At 39.0% G+C, this 21,009-nt stretch overlaps 1 protein-coding gene across 1 annotated transcript in view; it reads left to right on the top strand.

Moving 5' to 3' along the window:
* Positions 1–718: 718 nt before the first annotated feature.
* The window catches only part of timp2a (TIMP metallopeptidase inhibitor 2a), a 51,374-nt gene continuing 31,083 nt past the window's right edge, over positions 719–21,009 (top strand). The window contains exon 1 of the mRNA XM_068004026.1: positions 719–1,080. Within this exon, the coding sequence (XP_067860127.1) occupies positions 951–1,080 (130 nt within the window). The 5' untranslated portion in view covers positions 719–950. The remainder of the gene's footprint in view (positions 1,081–21,009) is intronic.

Below are 21,009 nucleotides of genomic sequence, written 5' to 3'. Positions count from 1 at the left end.
GTTTCACTAGGATAGTCCTAGACATGTCTGCATAGTCAGTCAGTGTTTTCTTCTGGGAAAAACATCACATGGTGTTTTTTTAATCAACTAAGCACTTGAACTGAGGCACTGTGCTGCACACAGACAGTGAAATCATTAATGTATTTGCCAGGACAATTCAGTATTGTGGAGGGTTATTTTTTTGCTTGTATATTTTTGCATGTGTAAAGGATTTGATTCCAAAACAACTTCTATTCCCATTTACAGTGTAGAACAAGTGTAAAATAATCTAGATGCAAAAATGCAAACTTCTTGTTAAAAAAGTCTAGAATCCCTTTTCAAGCGTGTTTCACAGACACAGAAGTGGCCAAATCAAGTTCGCAAAAAGAAGCTTCTAGAATCTATTATTAACACGATTCCTTTCTGCTGAAATGTGTGTATGATTAATAGCAGTTTAATCTGTGAACTGACAATGAGAAAATCAGGTCAGATCTCTGCATTTCCATGATGTTTATTGCCAGTCCATGAAATACTTTTTTTTTAATGAACTGAGCCACAACAGTGCACTCCAGAGAGGTTTGAAGCTCATTAAAACAGAAAAAATGTGTGGAATTGCCCAAGCAATGAAAAACAACAGGCGTCTTTGATATTGTGCCATCAGCGCTGGCTCTTGCTGTGACTGGCCCGTTGCCACCGAGAGGCGGGGACAGCAGGAAATGCTCCAGCCATTAAATGGGGCTCAGCTCAGAGAGGGGAAAGCAAACACACCCAGGAGAGGCAGCAGAGGGATCTAGCTACGGCACCAGTTCACTTGATATCATTTTTGTGGATTTCTTTCCCTTTCCGTGATCACACGCAACTAAACTTGTTTGTCCGAGACTGTACACGCCTGTAGGCGTTTCCCGGTGATCCTTGCTCTAGCAGCTATCTTGTGATTTAAAAAAAAATATATATTTTCTGTGAGATTTAAAATGAATGCTATAGGCAGCAGTTCGGTTGCAACATTGTTTCTGCTTCTGGCTTTGAGGGTGGAACAGATTGCCGAGGCGTGTAGCTGTGCCCCGATCCATCCGCAGCAAGCTTTCTGTAATGCAGATGTAGGTAAGTAAAGGCACTTCTACCTTTTTAACAGTGTTCAAAGCCAATTTAATGTGAATGTATTGAAAACACTGTACAAAATCTCATTGCCTATAAAATGCTGTCCAAAGTAAATACAGTTTAAAAAGTCAGAAACTGAAGTTTAAGGTGCGGTATCTCTACAAACAGCCTCTCCTGTCATGTTACAAATTCGGACTCAGCTGAATGGCTCAGAACATGACCGGTTGGCTTTAAATGTTATTTAAAAACTGACAGATAAGGTTTACTTGTAAAATGGGACACTGCGGCTTTAACCTTTTATAGGACTTGTCCATTACGCTGTTGACCTGCTCGTCTGAGCTTTTAGATTCCGAAAAAAAGCATGAACAATCTCCGGCAGGAGTATGTGTGTTTAAATCCTCAATACTAACCTGACCGGTTTGCCCAGCTGATTTGTTTAGCGGGCAGAGCTTTATGTGACCATGGTGATTCTTGACTCATAGTGATAGTTACAGGACTAAGTACTGTATCACGTTAGAAACATGTATGTTCAGATAATATTTATTTATTTGTCTATATAACTAAGCTATTTTTCTTGGATAGACTGATTTGGGAACGTAATTCACGAGTCCTATATTTTAGAACCAATACATTACTAAATAATTATACACACATACTGCGTGAACTGTTCATCAGAATGACTTGTGAATACAGAGTTCATACTTAAGATAATAAATAGAAAAAAAACAGTATCCCAGCAAGAATCTCATAAATTATCTTAAATTAGGCAATATCTCGTTTTGCTGACATGCAGGTTTGACTGTAAAAACCACTATTGGTGATTTATTCACACAGATTAGTCCTGTAATAATTCTTCAGGGTATCTCTAACATGGAGGTTGTACAGATTACACTGCAGCCTGTAAATGGGGGCGAGATTAAACAGGATATTTTCTCGATGACCATTTGTTTCTGAATGAATTTAACTCTACAGATTGCTGCAAATGGGACAGTTTAATTTACATTACCTGGCTGAATGAATAGGTTTCAACCACTACTGATCATTATTACATAATATATAACAATATTTAATATATCCACTCTTGCACAGTATATGCCTGTTCTTTCTCTCCGACTATAACTTCATGTCCAGTACAAATGTACACAATCAGTAGAGCACAATGTTGTGGGACTAATTGCATACATATTTTACATGTGTGCCTGATATCTATTTGTTAAAAAACAAACTCAATGGAATAGTACATGTAAGTAAAATTATGATAAATTACAGTACTCCACAAATTTGTTTAGAATCCAGTCTCTATTAAAGTTTATAGCCAGAATGCAGTACATTTCCACTCCCTATTATGAATATACCCTAAATATGCATTACATTACTTATCAGCAATAGTAACTGAAAAATCATATATCAAAAAAAATATGCTTTCTCCTCTTGGTTCAGTAAGAGATGTGTCTGCCTCAGAGGGAAACATTGATAGTGGAAGGCTCAGTCTGGAAAGTGGCCATTATACCACAAACAGTGGGATTGTATAGTTTCATATTATACCATGTACTCTTGAGTGTTCAAACTTTTCTGTGTGGGGACCCCTTGTAAATATTGTTACATTCCCAGGACCCTCCATCCAACCCTCTGAAAGACAGTATCATCTGCCTAATGGAAAGCTGCTTATCACTGCAGGAAATGTTTGTTATTAGAATGCAACAACAGAAGTAGCGTGCTATTAAATCAGTAAGTACAGAAAAATGCAGAAATCTGATGACAGACAGGCAAAATTCTTAAGGACTCCCTAGGGCCTGGCACCCTAGTGTGTTATTTTTCTCTCCTACTCGTCTGGTTCTCCCTGGAGCGTGAACTATCCCATAGCCAAGCAGGTGGGCAAAAAACCTGCCCCCAGGCCTATGCCTACGCTGCTATCCTTTCTGATCACTGAGGTTCACAACAGCAGCCATGGGTGTCTTGCTGACTGATTTTCCCACCCTCTGCCTGTGGAAAATCACCTGGCCTCCATTCCATGGCTCCACCTGATGCAGTATCCAAAATTGTGAACTCACTGTGTGGAGATTGCAATTGCATCACCATGCTGCCCAGAAATTTTGATTACCACAAAACTGTGTCAAGCGTTTTAATATATCAGCAGTGCATTAACTGAGAAATGCTGATATAAATGGCGGGGGGGGGGGGGGGAGAAACAGCAATTTCAATGTCAGTTACAGAGAAGTCATAAGCTTTTGATGAAATATGCAGTCAGTTTTGGGTCCAGATGATGACCAGAAGCTGAGCCTGTACTTCATCAAATGATTACAATCTAAGGCCTGTTTCCTGTAGCTGCATTGGAATCAGTGGTTTAAAACAGATCATTAAGAGATTCAGTCAAGAGTACAGACCAAGGTAAAGTGCTTTATGACTGGAGGCAGCAGTTTCTATGGATCTGTGGGATGCTTTCCATTGCTGCTTGTGCATTAAATGGTGGAAAATCAGCCTCCAGATTTTCTCCATAAGTGGGCAGTACTTTCATATCTGGACTGTTATTTTACTTCAGTTTATATGGTAAGTGGATTGGGGGTACTGGAAGTTTTCAGCAGTGAAGTGTTGTTATGAGTTCATTGTGAATGAGTTTCACTGTATAACTAAATAGCTCCCAAATGCCAGACTGTTCCTGATTTTAATTAGTGTTTATATGGGCATTACCATTATGTGCAAGTCTGATTATAAGCAACTTTTTTTCCTTCCTGAACTATTTCACATGACTGAATCTACAATATCTTTTCAGTAAGCAGTACTAAGCTTTTTCCCATGATATACAGAGGTAAATATTTGAGAATTATCTTTATGAAATTATCATCAATTTTATACACTTACCATCAACCCAAGTAGTAGTCACTGTGTACACAGGGTGTTTTATAAATACAACTTTCCCTAAATAGATCGGCCAAAAGATTTAAATATCTTTTAAAGTGAACCAACATGCAATAATTACAGCCAGCTGAAAAGGGGACAGTGCTAAAAAAAAATTTTGAAAAATAGATTACAGTAAAGACTTCTAGTTGAATAGCAAATAATAAAATCTTTTTCTCTCTCTCTAGACACACTTAGTTTGCTAAATATTTGTTGACCATCATAAAGCTTATGTGGAGTAAAACAAAACAAAGCTCACTGATCCCTTCCTGTCTTTACTGATGGGGACAGACGAAAGAACCAACATCCTGTTTATCTGACTGAAAAACTGGTTAGAGGTGGTTTAAGGAAATTATATGCCATTTGTTTAACATGTGAGCAGAGCAGTCCCATATGTTTATTTTTGTGGTGGACTATGCAATCGAGTTTATATATAGCTTTCTGCAAGTCGGCGCAATGTCTACTATATAATAACTACAAACAGTACTTTGTCAAACGATAATCTCAAATCCTTTATGGAAGTAAGTAACTATGAAAAACCATTGATAGTGCTTTTTCTCCCAGGGAGAAAACCTGATTATGGTGTACTGACTGACAATGTGGAACTACCAGGACTGATAATAAGTGGTTAATAGGAACTGTGATCAAATGATAATATTAATATTTATAAACTTAGGATAAATGTCACAAAATAGGCGATACAGCTAAAAAAGCATAGCATATAGTTGTAATCTCTGAGGCTGTAATCAAACATTTCTCTCCTGGTGCATACTATGTGCTGAGCTCGAAAGTGAAAAGTTAAAACATTGGTTTCATAATCTTACAAGTCATGTTAGACAGTGAGCATGAAGAGCAGATTTACACATAGGCTGATATAGGAATCGTCTTAATATTTTGTGTAGGGATACCAAATGTGAAGAAAGTAATGCAACCTAGCTGACTCTCATTTACCTGCAGTTTCAAATTTTGGGTGAATTTTATATTGTCAATTTAAGTCCATATGAACTTACTATGGAATGAAATTGATTGACTTTGTTTCACTTGGGATTCTTTATATTATTAATAATTTTCATTTCTTTATGAAATTGTTTTGTGCAAGACAGTGAAACTTAGTGTTGGTGAAAGCAAGAGATACCTGTGTTTTGGAATGGAGTTGGCTACTTTTTGCATCCTGTGTCATATATGGAATGGGTTAAATGATTCTTTTATCAATTTATCTTCACTCCAGCTCAGACCATCAGTGTGGCTTTCCATTTCCCACATCAGCCAGCCTTGTGGCCTGACGTTGATTGACATTTTTGTTTCCAATTATGGGCAGCTTTGGGTTGTGGGCACATCGTCACTGGCAACTGGGTTAAGACTGCTCTTAATTCATTTCACTTGGGGCCCTTTCAGCAAGTGGAGAAAAATAGAACTTTGGATCTCATTACTCTGGGCTGGAATCAATTCAGGTCCACTAGGCTGAAGTGTAATATTCTAACCCACTGTGCTGCCCAGTGCCTCCACTTAGGACTTTTGACAACAAGAACCTACATTCCATCTGCTGTTGCAGGATTTGTACCAAAGGTGACAGCGCATTGTATGTCTGATCACCAGAATGATACTTATCTATTCTGAACATTTTCAGTGTTTACCATGTCACCAACAGATTTCATTTAATTTGGCTAATTTTTTTAGCTTTTAGCTGATTTGATAAGTGGATGTGTGCCAATCACCATAAGAGATATGTATTTCCTTTCGGTAGCTAGCTATAGATGTAATCATTTGATTAAAATTATGAATCAAAAAGAAAGTTGCGCATGACTGGCTGCAAAATTATCAATTCCAAGACACAAATACAATGGCAAAGCAAAGAGATGCCTCCATCTGGAGGATGAGATTTCCCAGGCACCCTGAACTCTCTCTGACTGCTGCAAAGGCACTTAGGAGCTGACATTCCACTTCTGTGCACTAACTGCGCAAGCGTGCCCCAGTGGTGGGGGGGTGAGAGAGAGAGAGAGTCAGAAAACCAAAATCTTTAGTCTTGCACCTGTTCTGCACAGATTTGTACTAGCTCTGGATTTTCTGATGGGGCTGCACTGGGGACACAGGAGGCATGTGCTGCTCTATGATTCAGGCCTCATTAACACATTATTTCAGGACATGTTGGGGGCGCATCCCTGCTGCCCTGATGCGTTGCCTCGCTGGCAGGAGGCCAGTGCTGTGCGCCTTTCAAAGTTGGAGCAAAGCACACTCCTGCAGGTGCACAGCAACCAGAAATAGGGGTAGGTTTTCACCTTCCCGCTCGGGCGTTAAACTGGTGTTGTGCTTGGCCGCCCGTTATAGAGGCCACTCGATTCTCATTGAAATGGAAATCAGGCAGTTACTATAACAGACCTGCAATGCCAGTTTTACACCTGGGCAGCAAGTTCAAAATCAACCCCATAGTTTAAAGTGTTCAGACTGACCTTTTGCGGAGATTAGTCCTCATTGTTTCCATTCTTGGATTCTTGGCATTGCAACATTGCACGTTTATTTGGATGGGATATTTATTTGCTCCTTTTTTTTTGTTTCTTTTCAACTTTACTGCCAGAACCCACTAAAGTATTTAGCCTAAAAGGCTGTCTCCTGCCTCATTTCAGACATCACAACAGAAAAATGCTCAATTTCAATCTTTTTGCCGCCAACAGGAAGTGCAGGTGCCACTTTGTGAAGCTGCTTCACTCAATTCCGCTCCTGTCCTGGAAATTCCAACCTGTATGATCCCAGTGTGTGACGCGAATCCTGCCAGGAACATACAGGCTGTATTTAAATAAGGATACAATGGAAGACCTACAGAAATCCTTTCCGTGTGCCAGCAGCACAAAGTGCGCCGATGGCACCAGTGCACCCATAATGGAATTTCTGCCCCTAACCAAACAACTGATGTGCTGCTGACTTATTGGATGCCTAACTTAGCTCGATTGGTGCATGTGCTATAAAACTGCAGTAAAGTTAGGAAGATTATTTTGATATTACAGTGATCTCCTATAAATTAGGCAACACCATTTAAAAGAGCCAATAAGATTCGTTATTGCAAAATAGCTGTCCTTAATTTTGTTGACTCATCAGTGATGGTGGAATCTGCCATCCGAATAAAATATTACATTTGGTTGCCATGTATTTGACCCACATTTTTATATTTTGTGCTATTTGACGTTCTTAACACCCATGGATAAAAAACAAAGAGCTATGGAATAGTTACGTGTGAATCTGGGTATGTACAGAATTACTTCGTAGTGTTATCTGTGGCTCCAGGAATGGATCATGAATGCTTAGTTTGAGGCTTTTGAACTTCTAGTTTTTATTGCACATTTGATGCTGTTATTCAGAGATTAACAAAAGGTACCTGTGTTATGATTTAGACAACAAACCATATATAAATAAGACCATCTAGTAGATAATTAAAGTTAGTCAACCTTAGCAGTTCTACTGGATTGGTAATGCAATAATAATGCCTTCAACTAACAGCATTTCATTAGCAGCTGACTGGAGGTGTGAATGGATAATGCTGCCCTTTAATCCTTCTGTCTCTCCATAAAAGTATTTATCATGAGGTACTCAATTTGACAATTATCACTTCTTAAGGAATTTATAAATATTTTAAACTCAATCAAGTAGGATGATATTAAACTGCAATTTCATACCCTTGAAGGAAATAATTATGATAAGTTCTAGTGGTTTCCAATTTGAGGAGACATAAGATGCAGATTTTCCTCATACATACCCAATATTATCATTGCAGTCACTAAGATTAATTTATGCTGGTATATCAAAGGTAGAGGTCATCTGCAGGTTACGAAAATAAAAGCCAATCATAGCAAAATGCCCTTTTTGTAAAGGACTATAATGTATCGTCGGCAACATGTTACTACCCAATTTCAGAAAAGTAAAACCAAAGATATGATATGAAGTGGCAGCAGCATAAAGCTAAGCATCTAAAATGTCAGACTGGACATAACTGATGTGTTGCATCTGTTATGTCTGCCAAACACATTATCTTGTGTCAGTTAATTGACCTTTGTGTCTGCTAGATGGTCTTAGGCAGCAATCCATTGTTAATAAGCTTTTAAAGTTAGTTGGTACATCCTCCTTCAAAAAAAAAACAAGGAAGTATCTCTAAGCTTTGTAAAGCTATTATGCAGGATAGTGTAAATTATTTTAAACCAACAATCATATACATTTTTGGAACCAGTATTTTGTTTTTCAAATATTATAACAGACACAGTAGCCAACTGTGATCAAACAGCACCTTTTCATCTGGTCTCATGGTGAGTGTATCCGAGTGAACTAAGTAGGACCAATGTAAATTCATTGCATGGTGGGCTTAAATCCACAGCACACTTTTAGTTTTAGTTTGATTTTTAGTTCAGCATTAATTTATCATCTTGCCCAGACAGACCACTAAGATAGACATGAGAAATGGTGTTAATAAATGTCCTGGATAATGAGAAATGGTGTTAATAAATGTTCTGGATAGTCAGGGTTGATAATCATTGATAGAATACCACCTCATACACATTTCCCTGTCATAATCATCTAAGATGCATCATGGATTGTGGTTCTTGAGACAGATGTCTACAACTTAAATAACCCCCTGTCATATAAAATTTTATATTGAAATATGCCTGATATTTAATTGAATTACCATTTTACCAAATGACAATTTTTTGAATTACTATGATTACAAAAAAATAATTGTGGATGAGATTTTGATTCTCCCTTCAAGATGGTCCTGTGCCACCCTGAATTGAGGGGGGAGGATATAATTCTGACCCGGTGCTTTAGCTAATGCTATTTTACAGTAGTAGTAAAATGTTGTCCTGTAGGTAATATCTCATTTTTTAAAACATGTTTTGGAAAGCTTCTGAACATCACTTTTTTTTACAGTGCTTTAGCTTGTTGGTGTATCAAGCGTTTGGTGCTCTTACCACAGTGAAATGGTCAGGGTGTTGGTACCAAATGTTTGATGTAATGTTGTCAGTGCAATATCAATGAAGGTGAGGCCATCTTGAGGGTGTCTCATCAGTTTAAGAAAAGTTTTCATATTCTGTAATAATAAAATGCATTGTGAAGCACTGGAGTTGTATATAATCTGCATAACAATTGTATTTTTTGCTGATAGGATATTTACCCTTGTATTTTTTTTTTCTCAATTTTGTTTTGCTTTCCCCAATTCCTTTGCTGCCATTTTCCTCCTTGTCGCTTCCTCTCTTGATGGTGTTGACCCATTGCTGGGGGATGATTCAATGGATACCGGTGGCAGCATAATCAAAAACAATGTATTGCTCATACAGAAATAAACTCAGCCCAACATATTTATTGTAGACTTACGAAAAAATACAAACCACAATTTTCAGTTGCAATACGATTGCAACACTGCAGAAGGATGAGCCAGAAAATGGTTCTTTCATTTCTGGAACATGGGTTTGAATCCAACTCACACTAATGGGACACATTTCCTTTCCCTTCTACTAGTAAGAGTACTAGGCGAAACTATTTATGATTGGTGTCAACCGTGTTCCTACTGCATTCAGCTCCAGAGCAAAACAACACACCCACAATTAGGCACAAATTAATATTAAGTTGATAATCTCACACAGACAGGGCATGAGGATAGCAGGTGCAAGGAATGGAAATGTCAAATTGCTGCGTTACTAATGCTCCCTGAGGTTGGGGTTAAAGCACATAATTGGCTAAAGGAGAGAGAACTTTACTTTGTATCTGGTTTGTTCTATGCCTGGTCTAGAAACTAACAATGACACCAGGGCCTAGATTTTATAATCGGCGCTGGTACTAAAATGACACCAATTGGAAAACTTCCGTTTAGACGTACAAACCAGAAAAATATTCCTTCCTTTGCATTGACATCACTTCCCTTGCCAAACACAAAATATTCATTAGGAAAAAAAATTCCCATATTCTGTGTTCTAAAAGAAAGAACTTGCCTTTCATGACCTTTGAGTATTCCAAAGCGTTCCACAGCCAATGAAGTACTTCTGAAGTATAGTCACTGTTGTGATGTAGGGAAACACGGCAGACAATGTGCACACAGCAATGAGATGAATCATTGTTCTAGTGATGTTTGGTGAAGGGATAAATATTGGCTGGCTATCAGGCGAACTCCCCTGCTCTTCTTCAAATAATGCCATAGAATCTTTTACATTCACCTGAGAGGGCAGCTAGAGCCTTGATTAACATCTTATCTAAAAAATGGTACCCTCAATAGTGTCGCTCACTCTCCGTACTATACTGATGAGTTAGCCTAGATTATGTGTTGGCCTAGTTTCTAGAGTGGGGCTTGAACCCATGACATTCTGTCTCGGGGCTACTGCTGAGCCAAGTTTTCCAACCTTGCATCATATTGGTGGCTGCTGTACCTATCTGAGATGGTAGATAAATGAATCCTGACTCAAATGACTTGTTCTGCTTTAAAATATTGTCATCTTTACTGTGGTAGACATACAACTTGTTCAGTTTATAGTTAACATGGAGAGGTTAACAGTAGGATACACAACAGACATCCAGGGCCAGAAATCCACATTTTACTCAGTGTGTACTGTAGTTAATACATGCACTGAATTGTGGAAAGTTCCGATTGCTCTATCTAAGCTCATCATAAACATTGTCTTTGTTAAACCCTAGCTTGTGCAGCATGCAGATCAGAAATTTGCTCTTCTCTAATTCTTCCCTTTTATTTGGGACAATTGTTACACTCAGTTGATGGAAATGCACTATATAATGGCCAGTCTTTGTATCTAGTGCTTTTTTTGATACTGATCCACCTTTTGGATTCTAGCTTCTCCCCTTTATAACTTGCTTACTTATTTTGGAATTTTAACTAATGTTTTTACCCTCCCATAAAAGTTGGAGGAAGACTTTTGATAACCTTTTTTTTTACAGTGCTTGTCTTTTGAGCATTTTCAGTGCTTTCATTATTTTGATTGGAACAATTGTCCTAGTCCTCAAAGTAAAAATATACTTTCACCCTTTAAAATTATATTGCACTTTTTTTTTAGGGTGGGGAGATATTTTAAAATCTAGAAACAAATTCATTGAATACATTGAAAATGTTGAATCTTTGATGGAAGGGAATTTCACAACCATTGAAAATAGGTGTGGTCCAGCATTTGTTCTGATGTTAGCTGCTTCGTGTAAAATCAGGGGGAAAAGGCCTTAGAACAGGGTAGGGACGTAAACCGAGTTGGAGAAAAACCTTTCTACTGAGTCTCAGACTGTTGTCACATTAGAAATAAACAAAAATTATCCAAGATTATTGCATCTTTCATATCCAGCCTTAACACACAGGAAATCTTGGCAGCATCTTCCAGTGCATGTGTTAACAAAATCAAACTGCAATCATATATGTTTAGTATAATATTAACTGATATATTTAATTACAGAAAGAATTTACAGCTTTGCCACAAATAATGTTTTCTTTTGTGTGCTGTAGCATCATGATGGATTTCAAAGCTAACAGTATTAATTAAGATGCATAACTGTGAATGAGTAAGCAGTAATGCAATTGAATGGTATACATTTTAGATCACCTTATTTGAACCTCTGAATTGTCTTAATCCTGTTATCATTCTCCTACCTGTAACTGTTGATATTATGTTTTAAAATATGCCAATGGATTTGCTCATGGTAAGCCAGAGGACCTGCTATTTTGTAACTGGAGCCTTATATCAGATAACACTGTGTATTCTTGTATAATATATACAATAGGTCTTCCATGGTATTGGTCAGTGTTCTATAGATGTGAAAAATGTGCTCAGTGATACTGAGATATGAAGAAATACTTAATGTATTTTTTGATTGCCTCAATTTTCCCAGGAACTAATCAGCATGCTTTGCACCCTATGTACACATGAACAGACAGATACATCACTTTTCACATTTCATCAACACTTCCAGTTACAAAACCTTTAATTGTGTCTTATATAAGCTTCCTTTCCCTTTTGAGGAACCTGCAAATTGACTTCACAAGATAGATACAAATGAAGTAGGACATTTGGCCCATCTTAGCTCAGTGATCCAAAAAGACCCTATGCAATAGTTACCGCCCACCACAGCATCCAGCTATTTCTTAATAATTCCAAGGTTCTTGCCTTCTCTACCCTACCCAGAAGTCCACTAAATGTGTTGATCACTTTGTGACAAAGAACTTCTTAACATCACTCCTAAACTTGCCACTTAATAGTTTTAGCCTGTGTCCCCTTGTCCTAGTGCCATGATTTAGTATGAAGTGGTGTTCTGGTTACATGCCGATTACTGTCTTCCATCCATCTGCAAAGTCACCTTCAGTTGCCTCGTTTCCAGGCTGAAAAGCTCCAGTTTCTCCAGTCTTTCCTCATAACTCAGTCTCTGACGCTGGGAGGTCAGTTTTGTGTCTTTTCTGCGAACCACTTTCAGGGTTTTGGTGACCAGGATTGGACACAGTACTCAAGGTGAGGTCTGACTACAGTTTGAACAAGACCTCTTCTGAATTACGCTCTACTGTTTTGGCTGTGTAGCTCAGCATTTTATTTGCTCTGTTGATTGCTGCTCCACTGTCATTGGATACGTTGAGTGTAAAGCCTATTATTAAAAGTCCTAGATCTCTCTTTACTTTCATCAGTAGCTATTTCAGCATGATTCATGGAGGACATGTTGCTCATTGTTCTCCCTATGTGCAGTAATGTACACTTGTCTGTATTAAGTTCCATCTACCACTATTCTACCCACTTAGATATTTTGCCTAACTCATTTTGTACTTCCTGATCTGCTCCCTCAGATTCAATTGCCCCTTCCAATTTGGTATTGCAAACCTGACTAGTTTGCATTGATCTTCTGAGTCCAAATCAAGATTCTAAACCGGAAATAGTAGTAGCCCAACTTTGATCCCTCAGGCACAGCATTCAGCACCTCCCCAACCCTGACATAACTCCTCTAACAAGTACCACTGCTTCCTTCAGCCAATTTCTTATCCAACTCCAGGATTCACCTTGAGTCCCTACGTCTTCAAACTTAAATATAAGCCTTTCATGCCGAGCTTTGTCAAATGTCAAGGTACACAATGTCACAATGCTTTCCAAAATCCAATTGAGATGTCGCATCACCAAAAAAATTCAGACAGGATCTTCCCCTGCAAACCCATGTTGGCTGCTCTGTAGTAGATTATTATCACATGGGTAATTCTCAAGATTATTCAATTGTTTACCTAGTATCAGTCTGTTTTTTGTCACATTTTTTGATCATAGGCACCAGGTTAGCCAATTTCCAATCTACCACGACCTCTTTAATGTTCATTGACTCTCGTAATGATTGTTAATGCCTCACAAATCTCATCCCTTGTATCTTTTGGTACTTGGGGATAAATCCCATCCCTGAGAGTTCTCACCTCTTCATTGACTGTCCTCTTACTGTTATGGAACTGAAAGTATTTCTTACTGTTATGTTTGATTCTACAGCTATGGCTTTTTTGAAAGGCTTTCCTTGACACTCTGATCACCCTTTCAACATGATCTCAGTGTTATATTTATCCCACTGGACTCCTTCATCTTTCTTCCTTACCGATATTCTCAGATCCTTGCCAGGTGATAACTGTGTTTATGGGGTGGATTTTAACTTGGACTGCTCGGCATAATCAGGCAGAGGTAGTCTGAAAATTGCTTCCCACCCCGTTTACGCTCCGGCTGTCATCATCCTCAAAGGGGCCTTTCGCTGAGTGACCGGAGCGCCCAACTGTCTCAGGCGGTAGGCCCTTTTAATATACAAACGGGGGTCCTATGACCTATTTAGGACAGTGTGCACTGTGTAAGCTCCACTCAGTTTTACCTGTGGGTACAACAGAAGAGGCATCAAAAAGGTAAGTGAAAAATTCTATTTGAAGAGCAGGAGTACTCTACCAGGCTCCACAACAATAATGAGCTGCACCGCCCCGGGCTCCCCCGACACTGTACTCCATTTTTTGCTTACCTTTTTGGTGGCAGTCTCCAGCGGTCCTTTTAAGGACCGTTGCTTTAGGCCGAAGGAAACTGACCACAGCATGCACAACGCGTGTTGCGGTCAATCGCAGTCCGATTTCCCAAGTTGTCCTGAAACATGCATCAGCCCCCTGCATTTGCACAGGCAGTGGGCCTAATGCTAGCTCAGGCAGGCTTCCTGGACAAATCCGGGGGCACCCTAACCAATTGGGCATGCGGCACTATCCTGGTGTGCACCCCGCAAGCCATATTGGACCCTACAGCACCTGTTTTTCACTTTTAAAAAAAAACCGCTGCTGTGCATCCTGTGGACCGTACTTACTGCAGCCACAGTGCATTGGTGATGGAGGGGTGGATGCTGAGCCCAGCGGTGGGGCTCTGTCCTACATGGTGTTGAGCTTCTTGATTGTTTTCCAATGGCATCTATCCAGGCGACTGGTGAGTATTACATTATACTCCTGACTGGCGCCTTGTAGATGATGGAGAGGTTTTGAGGGATAAGGAGCTGAGGCACCCGTCACAGAGTACCCAGCTTATGCTCTGCTCTTGTAGTCCCGGTGTTGATAAAGCAGGTCCAGTTAAGCTTCTGGCCAAGGGCCAAGATGTTGATAGTGGGTGACTCAGCAACAGTGTTGCCATTGAAGGTTGGGGGATATGGTTGGCGATCTCTTATTTGAGATGCTTAGAGGGGTGGAGAGTACGAGCTGGAGAAGATCAGTCAGATAGGGTGAAACAAGATCACTGAGGGATTTGAAATCAAGTACATGAAATTGTAGGATTTAAAGCCCCTATTTTCAGGATTATAATTTAATCCAATCCAAGGACTGATTCGTGACAACAAGACCACCACAGTACTAGTATTATGGTTAAAGGTAAAACAGATTTATTAAGTACATCACAATTAGTACAAAGAAAGTGATACTTAACAAAGAGAAATAGTCACAGTCTGTTCCTTGAAACCTTGGAAGTATCCCTCCAAGTGACTGCGGCGCGGTCTCTCTCTCTCTCTCTCTCGCTGTGTTCTGTTGACTGAAGACTTCTCCTCTTTCTCGCCAGAATCTTGCGCCTTCCTCATGTCTCTCACCCTTTAGAAGTTACATTCCAAGCCACTCCTGGTACCATCTGTGCCTTGTTGTTACAGACTTAACAGTACCTTATCTTAGAGTTACATTGCCAGCCTTCACAGGACACAGTTTGCATAAACAGACTTCTATTCACTAGCTTGCTGGAACTCGAGATAGAGAGGCCTGAGCCTGGGTGACTCCCTGATCATTACAGCCCATCCTCCCTCAAGCCTGTGATTTTCCCAACGTCTGTTAATTGCCACTTCAATACTGTCGGTATTCTGTTAGTTTTAATTGCAAACTTGACTATAATAACCATCATGCACCCTTCTCGGCCCACCAGCACTTTCTTATTGAATACACGTTACATGGTTCATACTATATTTATACACAGTACAATTTACATTTATGGATACATGGATTCATAATACATTTCATTCTACTTCTACTATTGATTATAATTACACTAAATTATATCTGTTATTGGGTTAATTCTTACACATGAATATATAAATCAATTTGCTGGGGCAAGCGTCTGGAGTGGTACATGTGCCAGACTTTTAGAAGAGGACTCGGCTGCAAGTTCTGGTTTGTGAAGTATATTGATGGGAAGCTGGTGAGGAGAACATTTGAGAAAAATCATTCCTTGAGGCGACTAAGGCATGGATTAGGGTTTCAGCAGTGTGAACGAGGTAGGGACATTACAGGGCAAGGTTTCAGAGATGGAAGAATATGATCTCGTGTTGGACCAGATGGGGTAAAAAGTTTAATTCAGGATTAAACAGAGCATTGAGGTTGCTCATTAATGAGTTTAACCTAAGCAGGGTGAAGGGAGTGGCTAAGGGGATCAGAGACAAAGGCAAATAGGTGCTACTAGGAGCCTAAAAATATGGCTTAGATTTTGCTTAGGGATTGATGCTGGATAGGTAGTAAAATAGTAAAGTAATGGCCTAGGAGCCAATAATGGTGGTGAACAGTGAGTTGGTGTGATAGGGATACATGTGGAAGCTGCCCCTGTGCTAGCCGCCCAGATTCCACTATGGGGGGAAAATCCACCTCGTAGTGACTACTTTTGGACCGAGATATAGAACCACGACAGAGAGGTACTAGAGAAATGGACCATGGAAGAGTGATGGAGGAAAATGTAGTGGACAGTGGTGTCAAAGGTGGTAGAAATGTCGATGAGGAGTGATAAAGATTCACGGTATAGTCATAAGAAATAGGAGCAGGAGTAGGCCATATCGCCCCTCAAGCCTGCTCCGGCATTCAGTAAGATCATCAGTGATCTTCAACCTCAACTCCACTTTCCCGCCCGACCCCCATATCCCTTGATTTCCCCTAGAGTCCAAAAATCTATCCATCTCAGCCTTGAATACACTCAATGACTGAGCATCCACAACCCTCCAGGGTAAAGAATTCCAAAGATTCACAACCCTCTGAGTGAAGAAATTCCTCCTTATCTCAGTCCTAAATGGCCGACCTCTTATCCTGCGACAATGCCTCCTAGTTCTACACTTTCCAGCCAGGGGAAACAGCCTCTCAGCATCATATAGGACGCCCTAGATAACTTTGACCAGGATGCTATGGGTGGGCCAAAGTTGGATTGGAGGGATTCGGATAGGAGATGGTGAGAGAAGTGACCATGTAGTTGGCTGGCAATAACACATCCAAGGACCATCGGTAGAAAGGAGAGGTTTGACAAGGTGAGGAAATGTAGAGATGAAGGGTGGGCTTTTTTAATGGGGTGCAAATAAATCTCTGTCCTTCATGGGATATGTAGGAACTGTAGTCAAAACATAACCAGATTACTCTGTGGGCAGGAATATCAAAGATTGTGACATAGAGCTCAGAGAGGCAAACTGTCTGATTATAAATGCGTGCTACTAATTAAAAAAGCTTCTTGTTTGAATGTTGCATTTAAACATATGTTGCATCATATTTGGATAACTCCAACCATAAGAATGTATATTTTGTGGTGAATAATCCTGTCGCTATCTTGGTCCGCCACACATCATGATAAGTGGCCAGCTAAATTACAGTAGGTCCACAGCTGGCCTCTCAGGAAGCTCCTTCAAGTAGTACGTAATGTTGGAGGATAAGTGTACAAAATACCAAGACATACTAGTTCACATACCACAAGGATTAGACACAGCTCGACAGCAAGTCACATGAAACAACGCTCACTGTTACCTTCAATAAGGACATAACACATCACCTTAAGCTTCACAATCATCGGTTTACTTTCAAAATTAATGGCTTGCACATAAACAGCACTACTGAGGAATGGCTATTTATGGAGCAAAATTCAATGAAACATAGAGAATGGGCTCAAGGAAAGAACAGCTCAGTCAGATCCTCGCAACGCCTTGCTGTTTCCTACAGTGGCTGCTGAGCTTCTGCCAGCTCTTCATCATTGTTCACTGTTTCCTTGTTCTTCTCCTGTGCTATCACTAATTGCTGCTCATCTGCCCCAACATGATGGCTATGCTGAATGGCATGCAGCATACTTGTACCATTCTGCTAACCTTCTACCAGGTAGATTTTAGAGTACTCGTGATGTAACTTAAACATCAGAACCAGGCCAAATATCTGCTTGATGGTGTTTCTGCCTTTCTCTATTGTGCATGGTTGTATACCTTTTGCTGTAGGGGTATGGGGCAGCATAGCTGTGTCAAGAGGCATGTTTTGAGTGGTAATCCTTATTTCCAACTGGCCTTGGAGTAACTGGAGAACCCATGATTAGCAGGATGAGAATGAGATGGCAGAAATCAGAATGGATAACTGTAGTAAGTGCTTACATGAAATCCTTTTTTGTTCACTTTTCACCTGGTAGATGCCTCATGAATTGTGTATGAATATAATCTGTTTGAAGCAAGAGTCAGGAATTACATGTCTGGATAGCATTATCCCTTCCTGTGGTCAATCTTGAAAATGTTGATTTTAATCAATTTATTAATTTCTATTTGATTTGTTTACTGTAGAATCATTTGAGAGTGCCGTTGTAGACATCTTTGTGCTTGTGAGAGGATTTGGGGCCCATGGGCTAGTTATGGTTGAGGTTATGTTAATTTATAGCACAACAGTTTTCATTTTGTGCTGAGCGCATTTTCTTTTTGCTTTTATCGTAGCAGGAAAGCAACTAATAACAGCAGGTCTCTGTACCTGTGGTTTTCAGAGGGTTGCTGATTGCTTCTGTAGTTTTCAATCTAATTTATGTTTTATCACACCCAAGTTGCAGAAGGAATATCAGCAGGCTTAAAGGCTTTAGGTCAAATAGTTCAGTAAACATGAGCAGAAAAATCCACTTTTGCCATTTTGCAGGGAAGAGTGGGAGAAAACATAATTGTAGTTACAGCTTAGAACAGTCTAGAATATCAACATGTATACTAATGTGTCTGTTTTGTAATAAAATTACTCATTGAGTTCTTGTATGTATATATTTTTTCCACATAAATTATTCTTACTGTTCCAATACTAACACAGCCACCCTGAGGCATACAGCTTCTTGAAATATGTGCTCAGCAAGCAATTTTGATCTTTGAAGCATGGAGTGTTCTGCTACTTTCAGTTGTGAGAGCCAACATTTCTGATTTGGGTAATAAACGGTTGAATTGACATAGACAGTTGAAATTCTGTTGTGTTAATTATATTTCAGTTTAACTTGTGGGTAAAATGTAGATGTAATACTCTTAAAGGTATTCTTCACTTTAAATTACTTTATCTACATTAAAATATTATTGTCCACAAATTTATATTAAGTTCTGAAGTCAGAGGCACTGAGGTCTTCACATCTTGTGTCACATTAGAAGTGCATTACACCAGGAACATTGTCTACAGTTATTAAAAGGAAAATCCCCCACTGTGGTTCGCAGATTGTGTAGTTTGGATGTGATGCTTTAAACAGACCTGATTTAGCTGTCATTAATAGAACAGCCTTGTTAAAATTGTGTAGCTGTCATATTAGGAAAATAGCACGGTTGACATTTCACTATGATCATGAGATCAGAGTCATTGAAGAAAAATGGTCTATACTTATCCAAATTATAAAAAAACAAAATATCATTTTTTAATTTATTTGTCAGAACCTGATTTTTGGAGATGTTGGTGATTTTGAATCCCAATCCAGAAAACTGTATAATTTGACAATGGGAATTGTGAGATTTCATGGAAATGGTCATGTTGTTTGTAGGTGTCATTTTTTTGTCAACTTCAAAGTGAGCTTTGTTTTTTTTTGCCCTGGATTTTGTTGAAAATTAGCAAATGGCGCAGCTATTGCTATGGCATCAAAAAAGTGACAAATTGGTTGACCAGATTGAGAACAAAATGGTTACATGAGTTTTCAGTTCTCTGCAGGGCTGCCAGACTAACGCTGCACGGTAGCTAGGCAGCCCATCTTGAGGTTAGGAAAGACTGACATCATTTGGCTTCCTTTACTTTAAATTGCACCTCTTATTGCATGATGATGGATTGGCAATGACAGCAGTCATGGAGAAACCTGTGGTGTGATCTATCTTGCTCTCCCAACTACAGGAGAGTGTATCTGGGAGACTGGTCGTTAAAGGGAAAAGAGCCTTTTCTAAATTTATTGCCTAATGATCTATACTTGGTAGTTTTACAGAGAATGGCTTGGAACGTTTCTAAGAACTGTGATTCTGGTAAATTTCCAATGTATGCTCTAAAGTCAAGAGGAAACAACGTAAATCATTTTTAAAAAAAATAGAAATGCCTTAGCCATGCGTGTAGTGTAGAATATTTTGGAACTATCTTTTAGGACTCTTGTGTTCTGCCAGAGCATTCTTCCTCAAAGTTGATTGTCTAAACATTTGTTAATTTGCACAAGAATGCTTTCCAATCTGTTAAGACCCAAGAGTCATCCGGATACATTAGCTGCAGCCCTGCAATATTTAGCCAATGAATCATAGTTTTGTTTTAACTTACATTTTAAAGTAGTATTTGGATATTAGCTTAAAGGCCAAGCAGTCTGAGTGTGAGTGGGAAGGACTGTTCTGCAACCAGATGGCAAATGTGAAAAGATTAGCATCTTCATTCTGCTGTCTAAATCTCATTAACTCTTTAGTACTACATTTCTTGTATAGGTTCAGAAGGAGCAATTTAATCATTTTGCACTTTGCAAAGCTTTCTGAAGAGCTTCAAGAAAGTAATGGATCATCATAACAAATGTATACAATTCTAAGCTACTTACTGAGATGAAATGTTAAGTCTCATGAAATACCATACTGCTGATATCAGTTTGAGTGGGGAGGGGGGAGGATATTTTCAAGCATAGGTGCACCTGAAGTGACATCATAACATGTGTTATTTGTAATGACTTCATTCTTGTAAAGCTGTTGCCAAGGGAAGTAGTAAAGAATGGATTATAACTTGGTCCCTGACTCCTAGTGAGTTATAACAGCCAAATTGTTCCTTGAGTAATTAACTCTTAGCCTGCCACTCAAAGATTTTAACTGTGTCGTTAAATGAATTTTAAATTTTTCTAGCAGGCTAAATGTTAAAAAGAGCATTGGTACATAGAAGAGAACTCAACACACTGCTCTTGCAGTCATTAGTGGTATATTTAGGACTGCCACTTTTGTACTGTAAAGTTGGCTCATGTCGATTTTATAGGTATTGCAGACATTATCAGAATGTTATCTGCTTTGCAAAAAAATGTTATTTTTTGCTTGCACGTAAAATAATGATGACCCACAGCTCCTCCATATCCTTTCCTTTGCCAAAATAACAACGATCCTTCGTTAATTGTTTTGGAAATTGCTTTAAATTTTTATTTTGATTTCAATATAGAATTGTTTGAGATTTTTTAAGTGAAGGAAAACATTGATTTTTGTTCCACTTTTGTTAATGGGCTTTCGTTGTTGTAGTTCATTTTAATTAAATCTTCATTCAATTTTATTTTTCTCCAGGACAGGATATTTAGTAATACTTTTTCAAACTTTTCACTTTCAGCCCATTTTACTCAGTAAACATAC

Source organism: Heptranchias perlo, chromosome 23 (assembly GCF_035084215.1).
Source record: "Heptranchias perlo isolate sHepPer1 chromosome 23, sHepPer1.hap1, whole genome shotgun sequence".
Classification (NCBI taxonomy): domain Eukaryota; kingdom Metazoa; phylum Chordata; class Chondrichthyes; order Hexanchiformes; family Hexanchidae; genus Heptranchias; species Heptranchias perlo.
This window is presented reverse-complemented; position numbering and strand designations above follow the sequence as displayed.